The sequence below is a fragment of the Mus caroli genome, unplaced genomic scaffold (genome assembly GCF_978045245.1).
Source record: "Mus caroli unplaced genomic scaffold, Mus_caroli_1 scaffold_8, whole genome shotgun sequence".
NCBI lineage: Eukaryota > Metazoa > Chordata > Mammalia > Rodentia > Muridae > Mus > Mus caroli.
This window is the reverse complement of record NW_028227263.1, coordinates 66,009,582-66,036,382: the sequence shown is the minus strand read 5'-3', so window position 1 is coordinate 66,036,382 and position 26,801 is coordinate 66,009,582. Positions and strand designations below refer to the sequence as shown.

The window sequence follows — 26,801 nt, the reverse complement described above, 5'->3', positions numbered from 1 at the left end:
TGATGCCCTCTTCTGACATGCACTGTATGAACACCCATATATGTAAAATAAATAAATCTTTAAAAAAAAAAACAAAAAACAAAAATGGCCCACAATCAGTGAGCTGTTAAACCCAACAACCTGAATTTGACCCCTGGACCTACATGGTGGGAGCAGAGCGCTGACTCCCAAATTGTCCTCTGACCTCCATATCCACACAATAAATAAAATGTGAAAGAGATAGTCTGTGATCCAAAGGCAGGCTTGGTTTGCTCTTCTTTTAAAAAGACTACAAAGGAGTGGGGGTGATTTAATCTTACTCTAGTTAACGCCGTCTAACAGGAACTAACAATAAAACCAAGAAAAATAAACACAAACAGGAACAAATGACCTTTTATTTCATACGAAGATACAAAGGCAATTGTATGTAGCAACGATCTGACGGCCAGTCCAAATTCTTGGGAGGAAGTAAATTCATAGTAAATGTCACTATGGCTGCTCAGAGGGAAGGGCAGAGGAGGTGAGAGCCAAGACAGAAATGGCTACAGCTAATAAATAATGTAAGCCCGGCACAACTTAGTGTGCCAGCCTGAGGCTCACCAGGTGACTCGGTGCTGCCTAAGCAGGGTCTCACAGCAGCCATGAAGATCTTCAAAGGGCATGTGGCACAGCTCTACTACATATTCACGGAAGGAGCATCCTTCCAGGGAACCGAGACATCGAAGGCACTATAACCTGGATTCATTACTGTCTTGCAGGAGGCCCCAGGACATTTGTGATGGCAGTCTTTTTAAGAAAACATACCTGAAAGCCAGGTATAATGGCTCACACCTTTAATCCCAGCACTAGGAGACAGATGCAGGCAGATCTCTGAGTTCTAGACCAGCGTGATCTACACAGAGTTCTGATCTCTGTGAGCTCTAGACCAGCGTGATCTACACAGAGTTCTAGGACAGCCAAGGCAACAGAGACCCCATCACCTCTGTCTTAAAAAAAAGAAAAAAAAAAGACTCACTTGATACCTCTGTTAACCTTGTTTTTGAGGTGATGATGGTTGTAACAGGATCTTTTTCTTTTTTTCCTTTTTCTTTCTCTTTTTTGGAGACAGGGTGGGGCTATGTAGCCCAGGCTGGCCGTGACTTAGTGATCTTTCTTCCTCAGCCTCTGAGGGCTGAGATTATAGGTGTTGACTACCATGCCAGACTTAGCATTTTCCTTTAACTTGAAAATGTTTTCTCAGAAAACTCTGTTCGAAAGCACAATGTCACGGTGGTGGCAGATCCTTTCTCGGCACCCACCGCTACCTGCGTCCACTCACTGAGACCTCTACCTAAACCTGCACATGTGGACACCACAGGAAGGACCCTTCTCCAAGACTTACATTTGTAATAGGGACATACCGCATGATCTGTCACCAATTAAAACAGCTTATTGGCCTTTTCTATACACCAGTAAACTCTGCAACGTTCATTTAATTTTTAAGTTTTATGCAAGAATACCAATGACATCACAGGCTCAGTAGCATGATTTAACCATCTTTTTGAATAAAGAGTTTTTTTTTTTTTTTTTTTTTTTTTTTTTAAGTTTATAACTTTTAATCCAAAGACAAAGGATTCCAAGTTCAGTGACTGGAGCTGAACTGTCTTTGTTAGTCAGAGCCTAAGGGTCCAGGTTTCTCAGGTTAAAAGCATGGCATGGATTGTCTCCTGTTGCTAAAATCAAGCAGGGTTACTCAGCAGCTCGGCAGATCGACCCTACTGTAGGCTAGAGAAAAGCTTCAAGAATTCAGATATACAGATTAACCCAATGAAAAAAAACAACCCTTTCTCAGAGTGTTCAAAAGCATTATATAAATCTTTAAAATTCCTATTACTCACATTTTAAGAAATAAATTTATACTTTGGTAAGGCACTCTTGGAATACAGTTTAGAAACAGTTACATTTTGAGCTGGGGAAGCTATCCTTTGTGGGAGGGATGGTAAGTGCCCCGCCCACTCAGTCTTTAAATGGCCTGCTCTGACCGTGGGTTCGCCTTCACCAGGAAGGGCTCTGCGCTAACGGTATTGTCCAGATTTATAGGAGAATTCAAAAGTAATTGCTCTTTTTCTCCTGAAGCTGCTTCATTTGAACAGAGAACAGTAACTTGGATTAGCTCTGCCCATCAGACGCCATCCTCTGACTGCGCTGATGGGTTGTACTTCTGGTGAATTTGATGTGCATGCTTGCTATCAACCTGACAGCTTTCACTTCTAAACGAGAATTTGAATTTCACCATTCTTATTGCTAAGTAAAACAAACACCAATGTCTACAAAGTAGTAATGACCACTTAGGAGGCTTTAACAGAAAGGGGTTGGGAGGGGATTCCACCCTTTCCTACATGATGAGAGAAAATGAGGGAGCAGGGTTGAGGGGAAGCCAGGCTTACGGCTTCACAAGGAGAAGGGAGAGGGCACTGACGTCCGTCAGAGGGAGTGTGAACTGAGGCGCCGCTGGACCAGGTCCTTGCTTCTAAGGAATAATGGAGGATCCTAGAAAGACAGCCGTGGGGTGCTGCCGTTTTGTTAGCTCTTCTGGGCGGCGGGCAAACGAGCCATCACTTCCCATAGAACTTTTTGTTGAGAAGGAAGATCAGGAGGTTGACGTTCACTTTGGCTCTATCAAATAATTTCATAACTGCAACTCCTTCATACTGTAGCTGCAGCAAGTCCTGTTTAAAAAACAAAGCAAAACAATTTCACCATCGAATCCAGAACAAGAAAAGGAAGGACCCCACGATCCAGGAGAGGCGAGGCAGGACTTCTGTGCCAGGTGTGAAATGGAGACACACTTCTCAGTGCGGAGCTTTACAGGGCACGACCGCCCTGGCGCCGGCTACCCTGGGTGCTGGAGCAACAGGGAGCCTACAACTTAGTCTTAGGGTATCGTTTAGTTTATAGTAAAAGATTCTAAACACAAAGGAAAATTAGGAGTTATGTTCAGTTAAAATACATTTAAAGCTTATTTCAAAAGTTACAACGGAAGGGGCCGCTGGAGCGGTGAGCAGGGCACGGGTGAGTGGGTGAAGAAGCATCCTCAAGAGGCAAAGGGGAGGGCGGAGAGGGGAGAGGGGAGGTGGGATGGGGTTTGTTGAGGGTAGCCGGGAAGGGGGATGATTTGAAATGTAAAGGGATGATTAATTAAAAAGAAGTTACGATGGCATTTCCCCATTGTTTCAGATGTAGGTTCGAGGTTTTAATACACATGGAAAAAGTAAAGGCATTTCAATTTATGAAATATGCCAATGAGAATGAGAAATGAAAATGAGAATGACCTGTAATGTCTCAGTACCTACCAGTTGCCCGCCCCCGCCCTGCCTCCACCCCTGGCACTTTTGCACAGGCTGACCGAATACTCCTGTCCCCATGGTGGGATGGCAGGTAGGTGCTGCCTGGCTCAGTTTCTACAGTGCTGAGATCAAACCCAGGGGTTTGTGCCTGCCAAACAAGCATTCTACCAACAGAACTACATCTCCAGCTCTGCAGTCTACTGGAGTCCTTTGTTTTCAGGAGACTGAACCCAGGGTCTCTTGTAAACTGAATATGACTCCAACTTCAACTTCGCATGAGAAAGGTTGTCTAATGTAAATGCAAGCAGAACAGGAGGAGCAGTCATCGGGCACCGAGCCTGTGTGTGGCCTCGGTTAGGCACCTTACACACTATCTTTTCAAGGCATTACAAAAACCTTATGAAGCATAATTATCTGAACTTTAGAGATGAGCTGCTGAGGCTCAAAGTGTTGGGTGGCAAGGCCATCAGGAAAGAGCTGGCTCTGGGGTGAGCAGGTATGATCGGCTGTTTTCTAATGTTCTCTGCAGTCCTGACGGCTTACGGCAGCACTGTCGTCGCTACCACTAAACTGGTGAGTGGTGATGAGGAAGGGCATGAAGGGACCGCAGTGTCCTCTCTGCCTAGCCTAACCCTAACCCCAGGCACCTATGAGGCAGACCAGTTCCTGAATCTGAGCAGCAGTGTACAGTCTCCTTAGCAGACTGGTTGGCCTGCACTGGCAGTGACACCAATGGAACAGGGACTGTATGCAGTTTGCTTAGTTATAGTGTGTGAAGAAATCCTTTCACAGTTACTGAGAGACTACTGGTTACCAACAGGGAGGTACAGATGACTAAGACATACTGTCTCAGGAGTTCCCAGTTTTGGGGGTGGCAGGGAAATGAGTCAGCTCGCACTGTCAACAGAGGATGTCTCAGGGCTGCTGAGTCAAGGGGAAGGGCCATCACTGTGGCTGCAGGGGGGCAGCGTGTGCCAGTGCTCACTGTTTCATGGAGGCAGGAGGCAGGTAGGGAGCAGAGGGAGGGAGGCTGATTCCACGAGGGGAGAGCATCCTGTGCAGAAGTCGGAACGCTTGCTCACAGACAGGCACCAGCCTGGTTTGCTAGACCACAGCAGTGGCAAGCAGGGCAGGGTGTGGTGAGACATGGAAGAGCAGTTTGGCAGTAGAGCATGTGTGAGGCTCAAAGTTTGATTCTCAGCATTGCAAAAGAAATGAGCCAACCAGGCTGAAGAGGTCACTCAGTGGGTTAGGAGCACTGACTGCTCTTCTAGAGGTCCTGAGTTCAATTCCCAGCAACCACATGGTGGCTCACAACCATCTGTAATAGGATCTGATGCCCTCTTCTGGTGTGTGTCTGAAGACAGCTACATACATAAATATATAAATCTTTAAAAAAAAAAAAAAAAGAAAAAGAAACCAACCAACAAAAACCGTAAGAGGCCTACTATGTGGTACACACATAGTTGGGTCTGGACACCGCTCATGAATCCTTTCAATTGTCTGATTATTTCTGGCTTTGGATTTTGAAGATCGCTTTCACTATACAGGCTGGCCTGGAATTACAATGAAGTCCAGGCTGGCCTCAAACTCTGAATTCTCTTGCCTCTGTCTCCTGAGAGCTGGATTACTGGTGCGTGTCACCATCCTTATTGGGTACATTTTTTAAAGTGCAAAAATAGATATTTAGGCAGTTAGGCATGGTGGCACATATCTATAATCCCAGCAATTGGGAGAAACAGGGGAATCACGTGTTCAAGACCAGACTCAACTACATAGTGGATTTGAGGATAGTTTGGGCTACGTAAGATTCCTCCCACTCCCCAAAATCAGGTATTTGGGATTGGAAATTGAGCTCAGTGGGAAACAGCCTGCCTAGCAAGCACAAGTGCTGAGGGTCAAACCTAAGCACCAGAAAAAAAAAAAAAAAAGAAACTTAAAAAAAAAAAATAGGGATAGTTACGTTATAAAATTGCTACAGAGTTAATTTTGAATTTAAAATGTGACTCAGAATTACAAAGAGGCAATGTATTCACAAATTTTTAGTAATATTCCTAACAAAAGGTATCCATATCAAATACAAATGAAAACAGAGAGATTTCAAGTACAGAGCAGCAAAGAACCTCTTACTGCTAACACTGGTGGTCAGGCACCTCCTTCAAGGCCAGGCACCAGCTCATCAGGGCGCAGGGAGTGAAGGTTCAGGTACCAGTGCACTCTAACACACGCACCAGATGACTCTCAGAGGACACAGACCACACCCAACTCCCCAAACCCTTGGCTTCTCCCAACTAGGCACCTGCCGAGCTCTCTGAATACACAAAGCTCTCCCCAAAGGCTTTCTCTTATCTCTTCTCCCACCTCATCGGAGAGCGTCAGGCCCGAGCCTGTGCACACCCACCTGATAGTGCAACATGAAAGTCTCCATCTGAACTCCCATGAACTTGGCCTTTACTTCAAAGTCTCCAACTTCTTCTGTTGGACCAATTTCGAAGATAACATTTTTAAATCTGTTGAAACACAACACCGTATGTGTGAGCTTTGAGTTTTTAGGTAATGAGATTCTGAGATGGGGGAGGGGGCACTAGGGGTGCCTGGAAGAAGGTTCTGGATCTAAGTTCGCCTGGAGCGGCAGTGCCATTGGCAAAGCATCCTGCTGTGGTGTCTGCTTTGACGCCTGGAGAGAGAAATGGTCACCCCTCCCTGAAGCACTTGCAATTTGTTCCAAGAGGGCCCATGAGAAGGCCACCAAAGCCTGAAATGGTGAGACCAGATGGCCCCGCCCTGAAGCAGCAAGTCAAAAGTCAGTGAGAAAAGGAGCAGGGTGTGGTGGTGCACACCTGCCATCCCAGCACTCAGGAGGCAGAGGCAGAGGCAGAGGCAGGGAGATCCCTGTGTCTTGAGACCAGCCTGGTCTACAGAGTGAGTTCCAGGATACTCAGGGCTACACAGAGAAACCCAGTTCTTGGGGAGGGGGAGGGTGTTTGAGGATTGTGAGAGATGAGTGAGGAAGCAGAGGGGGTCAGCAAGGTTGCTTTACTGGACTGAGAATGTATGTACTTAAGGATGAAGGAAGCCACACAGCACCAACAATAAGTATGATTATGCTGCTCCCCAGGAGAACAGAGCAATCACGCCATATCTCCAGAGCTGTGGCCCACTACAGACAGTGGAGAACGAGTTAGGGTGCCCAAGAGGTCTCCAAGGGGATAAAGGAGCGCTCACAGAATCTGTGCTCAGAAACGGGCTGGTTTCACCTTACCTGCTTGGAACGCCTCCTTCCTAAGGATAATTGCTTTGTGCAGTAATTAGTGTGAATGCACTTGGTTAGTCTTTTAGTTTCTATGCCCATAGCAGCAAATGAGAGAGAAGAGATGCAAACAGAGGGGCAGGGGAAGATTCGTGGGAAATGATGACAGACAGACGGGAAGAATCCAGGTCAGAGACTAGGGGACTGCAAATGTCAGAACAACCACACAAACCAAACACCACAACAGAATCAGTCGAAAAACTGACCGGGGGGGTGGGTGGGGGGATCACAAGCCATACTCAAATCACACCAAAATCAAACCTGCCAAAAACACAACCCCTCAATCAGAAACCTAAGAAACATAAACTTAAAAAAAAAAAAAAAGAGTATGTGTTTGTGTGTGTGTGTGTAGTCTGCGTGTGTGAGCATGTGTTTATATGGAGGCCAGAATCAGGCATCGGACCCCCCGGAGCTGGAGTTACAGATGATTGTCAGCTGTCTGGCCTGGGTGCTCTTAGTCACTGAGCATCTCTCCAGCCCTTATGGAGGTATTTTATACAATCATGGCTGGCAGGGAGCGGTAGCTTGGGCTCTTACCCACATTCACCAGTCCTGCTGGAACTATGGCAACAATGTATCAGAACGATTTGCAACCACAATGACAAACAGTACTGCAGAGCCTGTACAGCCAGAACGTGAGTTACCACGTGGCCCTCCCTCCACCCCACTTGTGGGCACACACAGGAAGAAAGCAGGCACGCAGGGAGAGGTCCACACCTGTTTGGTACAGCACTGCTCACAATAGCTTCGAGTCGGAAACAGCACCTGCCCATCAATGCATGAAGGGCTGAACAAAATGTGGTACACACAGACAATAGAATATTATTCAGCCTTAAAAATGAAGGAAATCCTGTCATGTGGTAAAATCTCTAGGACATTATGTTAAGTGAATGGCCAAGCCAGTGACAATAGATAAAAAGTCCACAGCTTCACTTATGTGAGGTAACTAATGCAGTCAGATGCAAGGCCCATAAAGAGCATGGTGGCTGCCGGAGGCTTTAAAAACCACTCTTGGATTAGAAATTCAACCGTAGGCATTTACTATTTTAAAAAGCAATCATGGCCCAGAGTGGCAGTGTATGCCTGTAATCCTAGCACAGAGAAGGCTCAGGGAAGAGGATATGAGTTGAAGGTCAGCTTGGGCTACACAGTGAGGCCTCATCACCACCACCACAAACCAAAAGCTGAGCGTGATGCTGTGTGCCTGTAGCCCTAGCTTTGCAGAAGACTGAGGGGAAGATAAGTTGAGGCCACATCAACCTAAGCAGCAGAGCCAGGCACTATCTCAAAAAAAAAAAAAAAAAAAAAAAAAAAAAAAAAAAAAAAAAGATGGCCCTCATTCAACTACTGCAAGCACTGGCTGACATATAAGTGTCATCACAGTTACAATAACATAGTCAAAAAGTAAAATTAAGAGTTTTAAGCCGGGCAGTGGTGGCGCACACCTTTAATCCTAGCACTTGGAAGGCAGAGGCAGGCAGATTTCTGAGTTCCACACCAGCCTGGTCTACAGAGTGAGCTCCAGGACAGCCAGGGCTACACAGAGAAACCCTGTCTCGAAAAACAAAACGAGAGAGAGAGAGAAAGAGAGAGAGAGAGAGAGAGAGAGAGAGAGAGAGAGAGAGAGAGAGAGAGAGAGAGAGAGAGAGAGAGAGAGAGAGATCTAAACCAGGTCAACATAGGAAATGTGTAATTATTATAAGAGACTTTTTAAATAATAGATATAATGTCTATTGCCCATAAATGAGGAAAAGAAATTCATTCTCAGGTGGCAAAGTCTTAGGGAATAAAGGCTCCTGTCCTCAACCCTGATAACCCGAGTTCTATCCCCGGGACCCATATGTCGGGAAGAGATAACCAACCCCGGCACCCAACCCCACGGATATATCACGGCACATGCGTGTGCACACATATAAAATAGATGCAATTTTAAAAAAGACATTTTCAGGGCTGGAGAGATGGCTCAGTGGTTAAGAGAACCGACTGCTCTTCCGAAGGTCCTGAGTTCAAATCCCAGCAACCACATGGTGGCTCACAACCACCTGTAATGTGATCTGATGCCCTCTTCTGGTGTGTCTGAAGATAGCTACAATGTACTTACATATAATAAATAAATAAATATATTTTTTTAATTTATTTATTTCATTTATATGAGTACACTGTAGTCTGTCTTCAGACACTCCAGAAGAGGGCATCGGATTCCATTACAGATGGTTGTGAGCCACCATGTGGTTGCTGGGAATTGAACTCAGGACCTCTCCAAGCGCAAGCAGTCATTGCTCTTATCCTCTGAGCCATCTCTCCAGCCCAAATAAATAAATCTTAAAAAAAAAAAAAAAAAAAAGACATTTTCAGCTGGGTGGTGGTGGCTCGTGCCTTTAATCCCAGGACTCAGAACTTTGTAAAATGTCACTCTGCACATTAAAAAACATATTTATATATAAATGTATAAAATACATAAAAGAGCCACCTAGAAAGAGAAATAAGAAAAATGAGATAATGATGTGATAAATTCAAATTTTAAAACCAGCTTCTAGAACAAAGTCAAAATGGACATATGAGAGGACACGGCTCTGCAGGTGAAGTCCACTCTGCTCAAGCATGAGGACCTCAGATCAGATGCCCAACATCCATGTAAACATCTGGGCACAGCAATGCAAGCCTGCAATCACAGCAGGGAGTGAGGCTGGTGAGCACTGGTAGACCCCAGGAGCTCGCTGGCCAGCCAGCCTAGCAGAACAGATGAGCTCCAGGTTCAGTGAGAGGCCGTGCCCTGAAAACAACGCAGTGGGAAGAGGAACAGCACGCCCAACAATGGTACACTTACACACAGACACTAGCACATGTGTGCACACACGATAAGGTGGAGTGTGAAGAGGAAAAGAGCACTTGACACTGGTCACCTGGCTTCATGTTCTCTCTCTCTCACACACACACACACACTCTCTCTCTCTCTCTCTCTCACACACACACACACACACACACACACACACACACACACACACACACAGAAACATTACGTAACATACAAAGCAGGCACTCACTGGTTTGCCTGAAGGTCTTCAATCTCCAGAAGGACGCCCTTCTCATGCAGCCTCGCTGCTGTGTACTTCAGAGAAATCTTTTTGCTTTTCTTGCCTTTCATTTCCCTAGGCTTTTTGGAGACCCTGTGAAAGGTAAAAACCACATTATGACAGTGTCTCTAAGTGATTAACTACTACAAGCCTTAGGCATCATGGGAGTGAAGTCAGAAACTCACACACAAGCATTCACGACACAACAATTCTAAAATGGCCGACGAACATGAGGACTGGCCCTAGCAACCTCCGCAAAACTGGGCAACATCATTAATTTACTTCCACCTTTATTTTAAATTATAGTGGAGAACAAGGCTATGCCAGCTTCAGAGTGTCTGTGCTTCCGTTGTTTGGAACCAAACCCCTAACAACCCCATGTGAGGGAGGGGCCAGGGAGAAGGCTCAGAGGGTAGAAGCACTTGCTACACAGCCAAATGATCCATGATTGATTTCCCAGAGCCCACGTAAAAAGCTGGACACGATGCTGTGCAACAGTGAGATGGGGAGGGACAGGCAGACGGCTGAAGAAACCTGTTGGCCAGTGAGTGGGGAGGATGCAGGGGAGAGGGAGAGGTAGAGGGAGAGAGAGAGGGAAAGGGAGAGAGAAAGAGAGACCCCACCTCTGCAAGGTGGAAGAAGAGCCTTAGAGCCTTGATTTCCAAAAGAAGCTCAAGCTCTCTGAGCGCCACACATGTGCAGTGACTCAAGCATGTACATGACATAGTCGTGCACACAAACACAGATACAGAGTAAAAACAAAAATGAATACTGTGAGCAGGAGTCATGAGGATCAGGTGCTCAGAGCCAGCCTTGGCTACATGGTGATTTCACCAGCCTAGTGAACTACATGAGACTCCCTCCAACACTTAAATAAATAGGGTCAGGAGGGTAATTGCACAGGCTTTTGGTCCTGGAATGGGATTCAGAGGCAGGTCTTGTAGGACAAAGACACTTCACATGCACAACTTGTAAAAGCTGAGGCAAAGCACAGGAGCGGTTGGGAAGATTAGGAAAAAGACAGGGATGTTAATGGGCATCAGGGACATCAAAGCTGGACGCTTGCTAAGAAAAGTAACCATGGGGAGAAGATGGGCCTCCACAGGGTGTCAGGGAAGTGGGCAGGGTGTGAGTGGGGGTGGTCCTCAGCAAAGACAACTGAAGACTGAAAGTGACAGACAACTTCTGTCGCCCATGCACTTCCAGTTTACTCTCAGAAAACGCCTACATTGGCAGAGCAGCACATCTTTAAGAAGCTGGTGCAGACATTTTAAGTAAAAATTTGAGATTTGTTATTTTGTGTGTGTAAGTGCTTTGTCTGCCTGTATGTGTGGACACCAGATGCATGTGTGGTGCCTGCGTAGGCATCAGAGTCCCTGGGATTTCAGTTACAGACAGCTGTGTGCCTCCACATGGGTGCTGACAATTGAAGCTAGTCGCCTTGGAAAAGCAGCCACGGCTTTTAACCACTGTGCCACTCTCCAATTCCATCCTTCGGTTTTGGTTTTTGTTTTGTTTGGTTTTGCTTTGCTTTGTTTTTAAAGATTAAACAAACATTCCTCAATATGACACAGTATTCAGCCATTCAAAGTGAAGACCTACTATGTCTGCCTAGAAGACCTAAATGTCAACGGGGGTAAGGAGGACAGCTAGACCTTGGTCTCTAAATGAAGTTAGGGCATCTTGGAGAGATCCTCACTCTAGGCCTGAGCAGAGCAAACTACAAATTAAACCTGACACAGCATTCATCAGAAAGCCAGAAAGCACAAAAGGCAGACCCAACAAGGACGAACATGCTAAAGGCTCTAGGGTTGTAGGGGACCACCTCTACATACTAGCCCCATCTCCCCCAGGAGGATGCGCATGTGTGAGCTAGAGGGTCGGGGTGCAGGAAACACAATTTAAATTCCAGAGAATCCATGGGAAGTGCTCAAGGGTGTCTTGTTCCTTCAACCATTCTGAGGTTTGAAATTTCTAAAAAGAAAAGGGTGGGAGTTTGCAGTTTCTTCCCTGTAAAATGCAGGCTCAGGTTTGTGACCAGCACAGGAAAGCCTTTCCTGGAGCCTGTGATCTTGCCTACAGGCATCGGGAGCCTAAACATTTATAAAATCTTTCAGAGGTTGGTCGGTTTGGAGACCGGCCTGACACATGCTGGAATTACAGGTGTGCACCATCATGCTTAGTGAGAGATTTGGAAGCCAAGTTAGATGGTCCCCTTCCATGATTCACTGACATCTAGACTAAACCAATACTTTACAACAAGTACTTAGAAATAAGCGTCTCCAAGCCCCTTCCCATCTCCCCACATCACACCAACAAATGGAGCCAGGCAATTGTGCAGACAACAGAAGCAAAACCAAGAAGTGATGCAGCAGGTAGGTCCTGGGTGCTGTAGTTCAGTGGCAGCCAAGTGTGGCGGCGACACATACCTTTAATCCCAGCACCTGGGAGACAGGGGCAGGAGGATATCTGAGTTTGAGCCCAGCCTAGTCTACAGATTGAGTTCCTGACCAGTCAGAAGACAGTGAGAGCTTATCTCAAAAAAGAAAAGAGAAAAATCCAACCTCAAGCCAGCAACATGACTTTGCCAGTAAAGCCCTTGCCTCAAGAGCCTGGAGACCAGAGTTCAGGTCCTGGGAGCCGGAGCAGACAGATGGACCAACCCTGGAGTTGTCCTTTGACATCTACACAAACTCCCTCCCCTCCCCTCCCCTCCCCACATTAGCAACAGGACATTTGTTTTGCTTTGTTTTTTCGAGACAGGGTTTCTCTGTGTAGCCCTGGCTGTCCTGGAACTCACTCTGTAGACCAGGCTGGCCTCAAACTCAGAGATCCACCTGCCTCTGCCTCCCAAGTGTTGGGATCAAAGGCATGTGCCACCACTCCCCGGTAGCAACAGGACATTTAATAAAAACTAAAACACTTGTCTCGTTGTCACGTTAGAAGCTGTTTCTAATTCTCTTCATCCTCTAATTCCCACCCTGGAATAATGAAAAACAAAGACTCACTTGCCCTTGCTGGCCAAGTTGTCCAAGCAGGTCTTGATGTAGCTCTTGTAGTAGTCCACCTGCTCTCCGTAAAAGGTGGCCTTAGAGTTCAGCGCCGAGTACGTCTGCTGCAGTTTTACCAATTCAGCTTTCCTCCTCTGCCTGTATCTCCGCTGGTTCCGGATATCCTTGAGGCACAACCACGAAAATTAGGAAAAAGATGACAGGCAGCCTGTGCCTCTTGAACCATCGCTGTTCATGAACACTACAACATATCTGGGCTGAACTCAAACATGCCAGCTGTTCTTAACACGCAGCGACCTGATCTCAAAACCTAAAAGAGGTGCCAATCGCATCGGCCTATATCCACTAGCAACAGGGAAGTATGTACCCTGATTTTTGTGTGCTTAGACTCTACTTACAAAGCTGGTCTAGACCTCATAAACACTCTTTCCTGAGAGGGGAGGAAGAAAGAGCCAAGTTCCTTAGTGCAAGAGCATTACCCCAGTCAAATTAGAACCCTGAGCCCTGGCTTGGGGTGAGGCATACGAATCTAGTTGGTCATGCAACGACCAACTTTATATATTCCAGAGCAATCATAAAAAGGGTCTGGAGGATTCTTTAAGAGCAATTAAAAATCCAGACACCAGAAACTCTAGTGAATGAAGGCTGTCTCCCCATTAATTTAGACACATAAAAAAGTCCACCCCAGAGGCGAAGTCCTGGTGTGAGAGTCAGGGGCCGAATCTTGGAGTTCCTAAAGCATCTGTAAATGAGGCCAGGCCACCACTGCTCACAGGTGTTGCACCAGGCCACCACTGCTCACAGGTGCTGCACCAGGCCACCACTGCTCACAGGTGCTGCACCTTGGCAATGTCGTTGATGAGTTCCTGGTATCTGTTCTTTGGGTCCACCGTCCCAAGCTCCGTTAGCTTCTTTAGGCCAGTCTGGATCTTCTCTTTCTTCTCCTGGAGGCTGAGGTTGTTATCCTCCTTCATGGGTTTTGATTTTTTCATCTTGTCAGGGGTTTTGGCATCTCGGATAGCCCGTCTCTGCATGGCCCTCTGATGTTCAGCTTCCTACAGGTGGAAAACAACAACAAAAGCTGTGTTTGTCGGTTCACCACGGAGCCCTGAACTTAGACTTACGCAGCATATCTGCACACAGATATTTCTGCAGACATTTCCTCCCTCTACCAATGCCGGACAAAGAACAGCATGAAAGGAGATATGTCATTCCCCCAACAGAGCACATCTGTGGCTCCAGATGCTCAGCCTCCCTGACACTAGGTATTGTCAGGAGAGGATGCTGAGCTACAATGTCCTTTGTCTTTATCTTCCCTAGCTTTTCAGGATGTTGAAGCCCTTATTACTTTATTCTAAATGTGGCGCAATACAACTACACAAATTAATGTATCAGCCATGTCCAGTAAACCCTCGCTAATTCCTCCCAACAGGCCGCCTGAGCTGAAGCAGGCTCTTGCTGCCCTCTGTTCCCAAGCAGCTACAAACACTGGTTAGCAACAAGGGACCCTTCCTCAGACTCCGCCATCCTTCCTCAGACTCTGCCACCCTTCCTCAGACTCCGCCACCCTTCCTCAGACTCTGCTATCCGTCCTCAGACTCCGCCATCCTTCCTTACCCTTTCCCTTTCCCCTACTTTTTATAAAAACACTGAGATAAAGTCTTGCTGGATAGCGCAGGCTGGCCTTGAATGTGGCAATCCTCCTGCTTCAACCTCCTAAGGAGCTAGGATTCTATCACATACTGCTAGGCCCACAGGTTCTTCTTTAACAACTTCAGCTCTGGAGTCCTCCTTAATCCCATTCTCAGCTCTGCTGTTCTCAGACTCCTTCCTCGCCCTCCCAGACTCAGGCTGAGCTCTCTCAGTGCATCCCTGCTTCCCCAGCCCCACTGTTCTTGTGGGCTCTCTTGGTTTCCATCACACTCGAATCCGTCAGGCCTTTAAGTGTGTGGCTTGGCCTCTGCTTCTTTTGTTGTGACTTCCTGACACACAGCTTCTCACTGTGTAGCCCTAGCTGGCCTGGAACTAGCTAGGTATCACAGAGATATTTGCTGGGATCAAAGGCATGCCCACCATACCCAGCAACTTCTGGCATTTTAATAATCAATACTATAGTTAATTTCTAATGGCCCTATCTATGATTTCAGATATATGTATCATTATTTTCCTAACTGGAATTTAAGAGTGGAGCCACATCCTGCACTTGTATATACACAACCAAGGTACTACATCTAATTACAACTGCAAAACACTCATTAAATTACCAGACGGATTCTGCCCCAGATTAAATTCTTGTTCATTTTATACTCATTTTCCCTCCCCTCCTCCCTCCCCATTTCTCTTCTGTTTGAAGGGAAAGGGGCTGTCGTGCCCTGAATGCACCATCTGGATTTAGGAGTCACCAACTTCCCAGACAAATGAGCCCTAATTATTACTGTCCCGAGGTTAGACCCATGCTCACGCTAGGGTCTAATCCCTTCCCTGTCCCACTGACCCCCATCCAGGAACACATCTGTCACAGAAAAGCTTATCATGTTTAGGAAGATGAGTGTGAAGCCTTCATTTGTACCTGTTCATTGGTGGCTGGGGTTTCTAGGATTTCAGTCAAGGTCTCTCCCGGCTGGAACCGGATGACATCCACAATTAAACGCTTTGTACTGTAACGAGATGGGAATGTGTTTCAACATGGCGCTATGCTCTATCTCCCGGTGGGGTCTAAGCAGCAGCTGAAGCACCCTTAACCCACAGGTGCTTTTCCACAGGGGTGCTGCACAAGGAGCAGGGACCCACAATGGAGCGGGGGCAGGGGAGAATTCCCAAGATTGTGACTGTACAATACCAGCAAACTAAGTCCAAGCGCCGTGCAGGGTGCTGCGGACTGTGATGGGCAAGGGAGGCCCAGCAAATACGGTTTCAAGGCACTCCCTTCTCCCTTCAGTACTCACTTCAGTAAGATGGTCCGAGCGTCCATCTCTGCATTCTCGTCACCAGGCACGTCAAACTTGTTGGTCAACGTGAGAGACACTTCCGTCTTAGCCAGAGCCTCCTTGTTGGGGTCGTTTGAATTGCCACAGCTTTCTCCTGCAGTTTTGGGAGTGTAGAAAGAATCAATGCAATAAACACTTTGGAGGGAAAATAATACAAATAAATATGATTCAGGCCCAGTATGATTCTTGATAAACCAACACACTTAGTGTGGCAAGCAGTTTTTACTGAGAAGTAAAAGCCACTATGCCAAATGGTTAAGGAAAAGGCTCCATAATACAGTAACTTCATAAATGTGGGGGAAATCATTTTGCAGACACGGTGATGCACAGCTCTCATCCCTGATCTCGGGAAGCTGAGACTGGTAGATCTCTGGGAATCTGAAGCCAGCCTGGTCTTTTAGTGAGTTCCAGGCCAGATACGACTATAAAGTGAGACACACACCTCCACCCAACTCTGACCCCCATATCAAAAAAAAAAAAAAAAATTCAACAATATAACATCAAAATTCTCTATCAAACTAGTCTTTCTTTAGGAAATGCACACTTTCACATTAAACACGCTGACGTTTGTCTTTGCCCTGGAAACGCCTCCCCTGGACGCCGCTCCTCCCAGATGGGGCCTATGCTGGTTTGTTTCCTACACTGTGTCTAGAATTTGCTCCAGGGCAAAATCAGAGATACAATGACAATAGTCCTCCTCTCAGCTTTTCAGGGGCTAGTTAAGATCGTTACCTATAAGGGACTCAATGGTGGGCACCTCCCCAAGGTCGTCCAGAAGTTCGTGGATGGGGTCGTTATGCTCTGGAGCAATGGCATCCTGATGGTCCAACAGGAGCTGCAACGAACCAGTGATTGGTCTCACATTCACCCTCAACCCTCTGTCCCCACCAGCATCTGCCCAAAAGACACCAAACAACGAAACTGCCACATCCAGAGGACAAACAAGCTAACCTAGTAAACAGCGTGAGGCCCTGAGCAGCACACTGGGCTTCACAGAACCAACCGCGTGTGTTGTAAAACTCCTGACCTGGTCAAAAAAGATCCAATGCTCCCCATGTAAGAAAGCATGGGACGCAAACTAAACTCATCACTGCACCCAGCAAGCACCAATTCAACGATACTCAATTGCTCAGTGATATACGGGATTTTCTCAGTGTCCCAGGGACATAGGTCACTTTGGCTAGCAGTTTTGTTTTTTCCCAGTGCTGGGTTTTAAACTCTGCCAACGTGCAGTATCTTCTTACTCAGGAAAAGCACCCAGAGCCACACTGCCATTATCTTCCTGCCACTCAACAAAGCCCCAGGCATGCTACGATCCCAGGTAATGTCTTCAGAGGGGACAGGACATGAAATGCCATCAAACATGTACATACATCATCATATATGTAATTCTTGATCTACATGTCCCAAAAGGGAGAAGGAAACTGTTTAAAAAGTCTATACAGAGAGCTTCCAAAAGAAAAATCCACAGGCAGAGAGGAAGAAGCTGGTGTTCTAGGTCATGTGGCAGGAGTAAGGCGAATGGCTGGTGTAAGAGAGAAGAGCATTTCACCAAGCCACTACGTCTGTGCTCACAATGCACTTTGGGAATCCACTCCTAGGGATCGTGGGTCAGGATACCTGTCACAGGGCTGGCAAGCATCACTTCTCAGTGTCAGTGTGGATGATTCTGAGGCAGGAGACTTAGGAGTAATTTGCAGAGCAGTAGATATTTTGAGTATGAAGCAGGGCTGGGGTACAGCTCAGGGGCAGAGCACTTAGTGCACAGTAGGCCCTGGATTTGAGTCCCAGCACCACCAAAGAGCAGCAGAGCAAAGGAAGAGAAAAAGCCAAGGCGCTGTGGTGTCAGTTAAGATCACAGCAAGGCGAGATGCCTGGCCATCCATCAGAGAGGAGGCAGGTGCCAGGGAGTCATTAGGGCAGAGGGATGCAGCTAAGCAATTAAGGGGAAGCACTTACAGTGTGGGTGTTGATGATTTCGCCAATGGAGATGTAGATAACTGGCTTAGTGAGGGTGACGAGGTCAGAGTACTCATCCACGTTAAATTTATCCTGCAGCTCTGGGACGTCACAGGCCGCTTGGAAAAACCGCCTGAAAGTAAACACCAGCAGGTGGCATTGGCAGGGCAGCTGAGGAAAGGGCACACAGTCCCCTCCAGTACTGTGTTCAGACAAACCAGCCACGACAGTGGGAGTCTAAAAAAGTGGCATGTGTTTGTTGTTCAATTCCTGCCCGGCAGCCTGGGGATGCTGAGACAGTTCTCTTGCCAGCTCTGCTTCCACCCACAACAAGCATTCAAGCACAACTTCAAATGGCCCTCACACACCTGTGCGCTTCACCTCTAAGGAACTGCTCCAGGCACTACATTCAAAAGTAAGTGTTAATTTCCAAATATCAAAAGCACTCTGCAGTTCTTCTCTTGATTATAGTGAGCACGGGCTTAATGCACAGACGCTCCTTTTATATCAAATACTACTCTCTATTGCAAATGAGAATCTTCCTGATGCACGCACCCACACACACGCGCACACACACACCACACTCATTCTCTCTCTCACACACACACCACACTCATACTATCTCTCTCTTTCACACACACACCACACTCATACTCTCTCTCACACACACACCACACTCATACTATCTCTCTCTCTCTCTCACACACACACACACATGCTCTCTCTCTCTCACACACACACACCACACTCATACTCTCTCTCTCTCACACACACACACCACACTCATATTCTCTCTCTCTCACACACACACCACACTCATTCTCTCTCTTACACACACCCACCACACTCATACTCTCTCTCTCACACACACACACCACACTCATACTCTCTCACACACACACCCACCACACTCATACTCTCTCTCTCTCTCACACACACACACCACACTCATACTCTCTCTCACACACATAACACACTCACACTCTCTCTCTCACACACACACACACCACACTCATACTCTCTCTTTCACACACACACCACACTCATACTCTCTCTCTCTCTCTCACACACACACACACACACACACACCACACTCATACTCTCTCTCTCATACACACAGCAACTCATACTCTCTCTCTCTCACACACACACACCACACTCATACTCTCTCTCTCACACACACACACCAGACTCATTCTCTCTCTCTCTCACACACACACACCACACTCATACTCTCTCTCTCTCTCTCTCTCTCTCTCTCTCTCTCTCTCACACACACACACACACACACACACACGCATACACACACTCACATCCTGCAACTCAGGAGTTGGGGAAGTGAGGGAGAAGGTTAACCACTCAGATGAAAACACACCTACAGACCCTTGAGTCGTCTACTCTATCCCTTACCTGAACTTCTGGTAGGACTGCGAGAGATACTCATTAATGATGCTTAAGTGGGCATTATCGCCCAGAAACATCTTGTTGGACGCCGCGTGCTGGAGCATCTTGGCAATGGAGCCCAAGTTTCTGCGCTGGTCTGTGGTGAGCTGGCCCCCTGCTGACAGGTCAATGATGTCGAAGGCATCGGGAGCGACGATGGCTGGGTTCATGTATCGGTAGTAAAGCAGATTACCGATAATCTGAAATAGAAGCGCGGCATTGAAGAGCGGCCCACTGAGCAAGCCACACGAGGCTCTGCTAGCAATGAAAATGAGAAGATGTAATCCTGTGAGGAAGGTAAACCAAGAGCATACAGCAACATGCCACATGCACACATATACCTCAAGACCTAAAACTCCAAACAAACTGGGGGATGTGTGTAGGGGGAAAGAGAACTGAAAACTAGCACCAGAGATGAAAAAAGGGAGAGATTTAGAACATGTAAGTAGCACTGTAAGGTGTGTGATCCAACACTCCAGGACACCTTCAGTTCATATGTTACGGCAGCAGCTCAGGCTGATGTCAACCACCTCTGTGGGGTTTGTAGGTGGGTTTTTTGGAAGCCATGGAGCACAGGGAAAGTAAGTCCTTAAATGAGCTAGTGTCTATCTGTTTAACCCCCACGGCCCACATGCCACGTTCATGCCTGTGAAATGAGATTCACTCAGCACACATGTCTTCCACAGGGGAACAAAAGGACAATCATGGAATCTCCCCTAGAGTTCCAGAAAAAAAGAAAATGAATTCACCTGGACAGAAAGTCTAGAATCGAGGCCTCACTGTAGGAAAGCACAGAACTAGGAGAGAGAAGAGAGAAGCGTTCAGATTTAAAAGGTAAAAACACAAGTAGAAGGGAGTACAGCCAAGTAAGAAGAGTTAGCAGGGAAACCGCAGCAGAGCGCTGCGCTCGCTGCTATTCACCTGGCCACCAGCAGAGGGAGCAATGCTCCAGAGAAAAGAGGACTCTGGAAAACTTCCCACTTCCTATACTTAGTGTACACAGTGCCTTTAAAGATGAAGATGAACAGTAACTATCTGGTTAGAAGGCACTGTCTTCTAGTTACAGCTGCTCGTGAGGCTCACAGTGGAGGACACTCAGGTACTTCCTGCTGGTCTGTGGTCACTGGGCATCTGACAGCAGAGGGCAGGCACCCGGCAGCTCTCAGAGTCTTACCTTCAGCAGCTCGTCCTCACCAGCGTCAGGGAACTTCTCGTGCAGCGAATCCTTCAGCACTTTGGCAATGAAGCGCATCCCATAACTGTGGGACGGACAAAATGGAGCGAGGTCAGGCCACAGAGTACGCCACCAACCAGGCTTTATTTGGGGTCACAACTGATGGCACTCACGGGATTTTGTCCACAGAGCTGACGATGGCCGAGAGGAATTTGTCTGTCACGGCCCTCATGTTCCTGATGGAGTTGTCTAATCTCGTCTTCACTTCTTCATGCGACAAGGCTTGTTCAGGGGTCACATCATAGGGCAGTTTGCTGAGAAAACAGAAATGACCCCCAACAATGTTAGACCAATAGTTTGAGGCAGGAGCTTGTCTTTTATAAATAGAAGGATCCAGGAAGCTTAGCTAACTTAGGCTCCTGTGCACAGGCTGTGACCTGGATGTCTTGTATCATGTGTCACACCCTGATAAGCACTTAGCAACAAAACGTACAGAAGCCATCATACCTTCTCCTGAGTCTCTCACAGCAGCAGAGGCTATGAGCAGGTAGGTAACCATAAACATACTTTATGGGCTAGAGGTTAGCTCAGTGATATAGCACTTGCCTGGCATACCCGTGACCCCAGGTTAACCCCCCAGCAATGCTTACAAATAGTGAGCTGATCAGAACTGCTGCAGGTCAGAGGAGCTGCCCCTACTCAGCCTGGAGAAAGAAAGGAAGGCGCCCAACCCCAAGAGAGCAGAGGTGAGGGGTCTTCTGCAGAAGGTGCGGTGTTATATACACAGGAGGAACAGAAGGAAGAGAAACAGGAGTGAAAAAGCTAACAGGGATCAGGCCCTGGAGGATACTATATACACTAAGTCTGGACTTGCTCAGAAGCCGCAAGCAGCCACTGAAAGGTAAAAGTTCTGGGGCACAGAGATGCCTCACAGGTAAAGGTGTTGCTATGCAAGCCTGGAAACCTGAGTTTTATGCCCAGACCTCACGGAAACGGGGACAGAGGACCAGCTTCACAAAGTAATCCTCTGACCTCCACGGGCTCCCTTATCTTCCCCCGGACTCCCCAACACAGCCACAAACACACAAAAAGGCATACAGACACACACATTTTAAGGAGAAAGACCACTCAGGCTCATCGTAAAAAAATAAAGATGGACAGACAGACACAGATGAGAGACGTGGGAAAGCAGCGTCCCAGCTTGACCCAGAAATGATGAGTATGAACAGAGACAAGGGTGCAGCCATGCAGACCAGGAACACCCACAGGCACTGAAGACACAGCACAGCCAATGACATGGCACCTTTGGATGTCAGGGGAGACAGCCAGACGCAGAACTGAAGCACTGGGCTTCAGACGAGGCTGGGGTATAGGCCAGTGGACAGACTGTCTGTCTAGCACACACTGAGCCCTGGGTTTAATCCCAACAGCACATAAATCAGGCTCTACAGTTCATGCTTGGGAGGTGGAGGTGTGGGATCGGGAGTTCAAAGTCAGCTTCAGCTACATAGGGTATTTAAGGCCAGCCTGGAATACAGAAAGACTTGTCTAAAAGAAAAGGAGAGGGAGAGACAGACAGACAGACAGACACCGACTGGCTGAGATTGGCATAAGAATGGCAGATGTGGCCGGGCGTGGTGGCGCACGCCTTTAATCCCAGCACTCGGGAGGCAGAGGCAGGCGGATTTCTGAGTTCGAGGCCAGCCTGGTCTACAAAGTGAGCTCCAGGACAGCCAGAGCTATAAAGAGAAACCCTGTCTCAAAAAACCAAAAAAAAAAAAAAAAAAAAAGAATGGCAGATGTGCTACAACATGGGCCTATACTTAACAGGAAGGAAATAAAGACAAGGAGCTGAAAGACAAGGGAGAAGGCTTCTGGTATTCTCGCAGCTAACAAAGGAGTAATGATTACTGTATAATCCAAGTGCTCCCTAAATATAAACCAGGTGACCTAATAAGAGGGACAGAGGGAGATTTAGTACGCAGAAGGGAGTAGAGGCAACCAGGGAGGCAGAGATTACAATCACATGGCCACAAGTCAGTCAGGGCCAAAGGCCACCAGAAATTGAAGAAGCCAAGGAATGGATAGATGTTGCTTGCTGGCATCTTGATTGAGCCCAGTGATTTCTATTTCAAGAATTCTGATAGATTAAATTTCATCTGCTTCAACTACCAGTGAGTGGCAGGTTGGGTTTGGTCACTATGGCAAGCCAAGATAAGCAGGCAGGGCATGACTGTCATGGCATGCTGACTGAGTTCCAGGACAGCATTTGTAATTTACAATAAAGCACTGTGTTGGGAGGCTAAGTAGACGGGAAAGGCTGGGACCCATGATGCTTACATGCTGGTGGCTTCACACACCTCATAGGCACCGGTACTGAAAAAGCATTCAATTTCCATTTTATGGAAAACAGGAAACACTAGTTTCTTACAGACACCAACAAGAAAAAAAAATACTGAACTGGCCAGTACGATTCTGATTTGTAAATGACCAACTGACTCATTGATAATCTAAGAAAATCACTTAGTGACCCTGAGCTGTGTTCATGAGGCTGCTATCTAAGCATGGCCTGGGTGACATGCCCAGCTTCCCAGACAGTCAAAGGTGAAGTGAGGAGAGGCAGCCGGGAGAGCTGAGAGCTTAGCTGAGTGGTTCAATTCCCAGCATGAGAAAAGTTTCATGATGCCCAGAAAAAAATCAGAATGCCAATGACAGACTGGCAGAACACTGAACTCAACGGCGTGCCTTAATGCCACAGAAGGCTTTGTGGCTCACCTGCGGTGACACATTTTTGGTTTGGTATGGTTTGGTTGTCTCACTCTGCAGCTAACTCTGAGTCTATCTGCCTCATCCTCCACAGGGCTGGCTCTGCACGCAGGCGCCACCATGCCAGGCTTGCAGGTCAAATGGCAAGTGGTGTGAAGAGCTACCCCACCCAGCACCAGTGAGCTCGATGCCATTTAACCCGTCCCAGCTGCGCACATCTTGTCTCTGGTCCTCCCCCACCTGAGTAAAAGCAGCGGCTCAGCTCTCTGCACTTGCCTTTCTCAGCTTTGCCCAGATGTGATGGACAAGCCTTTGCTCTGTATCTGTCTGTGGTGGACAGAGTTTACCCTGGCACATTCATCTCCCGTAACTAACACATTCATTTGACTTAGCTTTACCCAGGCACAGATCACCACTCACCCCCACGCCCTTCCCTCCCAATCCCATCTGCACAGCCTCGGCCCTCACTGTTCAACTGCTCCAGTTACAGCCAGATCCTTTCCATTTGTTAGGCCCTCAGCGGCAGGGCGGTCAGTCACTCACACTCCGCACCTAGCACTTACCTTCTCATCCTCTAGGTCCAGCTAAAAGAGGTCCCACCTCTGCAGACGGTTCTCCCTAACCACCTGCCAGCATTAGCGCTCTCCTGTACTCTGGTAGATACCTTATAAAAAGTTTTAAAAACCTTTTCTTGTAACTTTTATTTACCTGTTTGTCTCTGTTCCCTAGTAAGCTATGAAGGGGTAAGGGGAGAAGTCTGTTTCATTCACTATGATGATGATGTTGATGGTGAGAGGTGTGCGGCACAAAGCACACGTGGGGCTGGTTCTCTCCATGTTCACATGGACTTGAGATGAAATTCACTTCTCCAGAATCATACAGGAAGAAGAGCCTTACCCACTGTGCTACGCTATCCATGCCTCATTCACTGTTAGGTTTTATCCTACATGCATTTGCGAAACAGGGGGATTATCAACTTAACTACTTACAGCATAGTTCTCAAAGGGAAAGTGCACGCGCGCGCGCGCGCACATGTGTATTTTCTTTGTAGTCTATGCTAGCCTGGAATTCACTATGTAGCTAAGACTGACCGTTCTGCCTCTAGAACCCAAGTGCTGAGATTGTGAACATGTGCCACGATGCCTGACAGGAAACGTTATTTGAACGATCATTACTTTGCAAATCAGAAGGAACTGCTTTTTAAAAACAGATATGAAAACAGCAAACACAGAAGAAAGGGGCTGTGATCACCAACCTCGCCTCTCCGGTCTGCGACTCCATCTGATTAACCCAAGACTTGTAAATATCCACAGGGTCGGTTTTGATGTTGAGAGACTTGTCATCCATAATTTCCTTCACAACAGGGGCCAAGATCTGCCGGAGGGCATTCTGGCCCCGGGCACCACGGTTGAAACTTACAACCATCTTAATAACCGTAGGGTTTCCTGTCACGATTTCTTGAATCTGATCCACCTTTGACCTATGAGATGCCAAACACAAATAACATTTAAACTAACCTCAGGATCTATCGACCTATAGATGTTCTTATGGAAACAGGTCAAGTCTTCCTCTGGAAGCATTTCCCAGCATTCCCAGAACCTTCTGGTAGCTGCCCACTCAGGTGCAAGAGTCATGGCCAGAGCTCCACATCGGGACCAGTACTGTCACATTGTTTCTCTGAGATAGTCTATGTTGCTGAGGCTGGCCTCAAACTCCTAATCTTCCTGCCTCTGTCATTGCCTCCTGACAATACTTGTTGTTTCGTTTGAGACAGGGTCTCTGATTTTCTTGCCTTGGCCTCCTGAATGCTGAGATTACAGCCACCATACCAGCCCACTCTTTCTTTTTAAAATTATGTATAGTTATTTAATCTAGAATAGAATGCATGCGAGGGTCAGAGAATGAGTCAGTTCTTTCTACCATGTGGTCTGAGGACTGAACTCAGGTCATCAGGCTGGGTAGCAAGCACTTTATACCCACTGAGCCATCTTGCCAGCCACTCCCGGCTCTCTCTCAAGAGTCATTCATGACTGTAATAACTATGCTATAGTAGTAACTGCTGAGACTTAGCTACTGTCTAGTTTAGTTCAGCTGCAAGATTAAAAGGTCTTTCATGCCTCTAAATGATGGGAAACTAAACAGGGACGGACAGGTGACTACACTGGACACAGTAATGCTTTGTGTGGTGGTGTGACTACGTTTGGCCTACGGAGTGGCACTATTAGGAGGAGTGGCCTTGCTGGAGGACGGGTGTCACTGTGGGGCTGGACTTTGAGACCCTCATCCTAGCTGTCTGGAAGTCAATCTTCTCTTGTTCGCCTTCAGAACAAGATGTAGAACTCTCAGCTCCTCCAACACCATGCCTGCCGGGACACTGCCACACTTTCTGCCATGATAATGGACAGAGCCTCAGAATCAGTAAGCCAGCCCCAATTAAATGTTGTTCTTTTTAAGAATTGCCTTGGCCACGGTGCCTCCTCACAGCAATGGAACCCTAACTAAGACACCGTGGTGTGAAGCCCTGTTCTGGGCATTAACCCCGCTAACTATCAGCCTCCTGCCCGCCCTCGAGAATGCTGGGACTTCAGGGCTGCACGGCCATGGCAGGAGGTTAACAATGCTTGACACTAGCTACTAAATACGTTAAAAACAGTATTTCTCATAAATTGAGACCAAGGAAAGGCAAAGGTTGTCTGCGTCTGAACTGTGAGCATCTCTGGTGACAGGCCCACCCGCCCTCCCTCGTCATACTTGATCTCCTCCTGCAGTGCCGTCTGGAAGAGCCGCAGCAGCAGGTACTCCTCCCGCTGGTTGGATGCGTAGTTGTACAGCGTGAAGATCACTGAGTCCATGAACTTGGTGGACTTGTTCTGTGGCATCTGAAAGATCAGCTTGGCCAGATAGGTAGGGTTGGTCTGAAAAGAAGCCAACACATCAGGAACTTCTAGACTTGCTTTTTCATTCATGCTTTCTTAAATATTAATTTTGGTTTTTTTTCTTTTTTTTTTAATTTTTAATATTTTTATTACATATTTTCCTCAATTACATTTCCAATGCTATCCCAAAAGTCCCCCATAGCGCCCCCCAAAATATTAATTTTGAAAGTATAATTTTATTATTTCTCCCTTCTGATTCCTCCCACAATGCCTCCTATATACCCACCCTTGCACTCTCAAACTCACGGTCTCTTTTTCTTTAATTGTTGATATATAAATACATAGTTACAACCTGCTCAGTCTGTATAGTGTAACGTGTGTGTGTGTGTGTGTGTGTGTGTGTGTGTGTGTGTATCTTCAGGCTGACCGTTTGGTAGTGGATAACTAGTTAGTCCACTCTCCCCTGGGGAAGGCGGTTTCTCCTGCTCTCAGCATTCCTAGTTGCCTGTAGCTCTTTGGCTAGGGTCGAGGCCTCCTGAACTTACCCCTCCCAAGCTCATGCTTTGTAAAACTTCAAGGATTGCAATTTACAGAAGGAAAACAAGACAGCCCCTCACATATCCCTCAGTGGAAACCAGGTAAGTAAGTGAACCAGGTTGTACACGAGCCACCCAGGAGCACTTGCCTGCAGGAGATAAAAGAGATGCTGATAGGCCTCCAGCTTCTCCCTCTTCTCTTTGCTCAAAGCCTTGAGCCCGCCCTTCTGCTTGTTTATCATCATCATGTCCGACAGCTGTTCCTTATTTTTTTTGGTAAGTTTTTTACTATGGGAAACCACATCCTAGAAACAAAAACCAACATGTTGATCAAAAGGCTGACGGAGCAGAGACCACGGG

At 47.1% G+C, this 26,801-nt stretch overlaps 1 protein-coding gene across 1 annotated transcript in view; it reads right to left on the bottom strand.

Annotated features, from left to right (window-relative positions):
- Positions 1 to 356: 356 nt before the first annotated feature.
- Positions 357 to 26,801, bottom strand: part of Iqgap1 (IQ motif containing GTPase activating protein 1) — a 92,804-nt gene continuing 66,359 nt past the window's right edge. The window contains exons 24-38 of the mRNA XM_021168910.2: positions 26,591 to 26,746; positions 25,781 to 25,944; positions 24,285 to 24,509; positions 20,437 to 20,577; positions 20,264 to 20,348; positions 19,057 to 19,289; positions 17,647 to 17,779; positions 16,420 to 16,522; positions 15,646 to 15,781; positions 15,270 to 15,357; positions 13,543 to 13,755; positions 12,698 to 12,864; positions 9,660 to 9,782; positions 5,707 to 5,815; positions 357 to 2,687 (exon numbers count right to left, since the gene is read on the bottom strand). Of these exons, the coding sequence (XP_021024569.1) occupies positions 2,574 to 2,687; positions 5,707 to 5,815; positions 9,660 to 9,782; positions 12,698 to 12,864; positions 13,543 to 13,755; positions 15,270 to 15,357; positions 15,646 to 15,781; positions 16,420 to 16,522; positions 17,647 to 17,779; positions 19,057 to 19,289; positions 20,264 to 20,348; positions 20,437 to 20,577; positions 24,285 to 24,509; positions 25,781 to 25,944; positions 26,591 to 26,746 (2,190 nt within the window). The 3' untranslated portion in view covers positions 357 to 2,573. The remainder of the gene's footprint in view (positions 2,688 to 5,706; positions 5,816 to 9,659; positions 9,783 to 12,697; positions 12,865 to 13,542; positions 13,756 to 15,269; positions 15,358 to 15,645; positions 15,782 to 16,419; positions 16,523 to 17,646; positions 17,780 to 19,056; positions 19,290 to 20,263; positions 20,349 to 20,436; positions 20,578 to 24,284; positions 24,510 to 25,780; positions 25,945 to 26,590; positions 26,747 to 26,801) is intronic.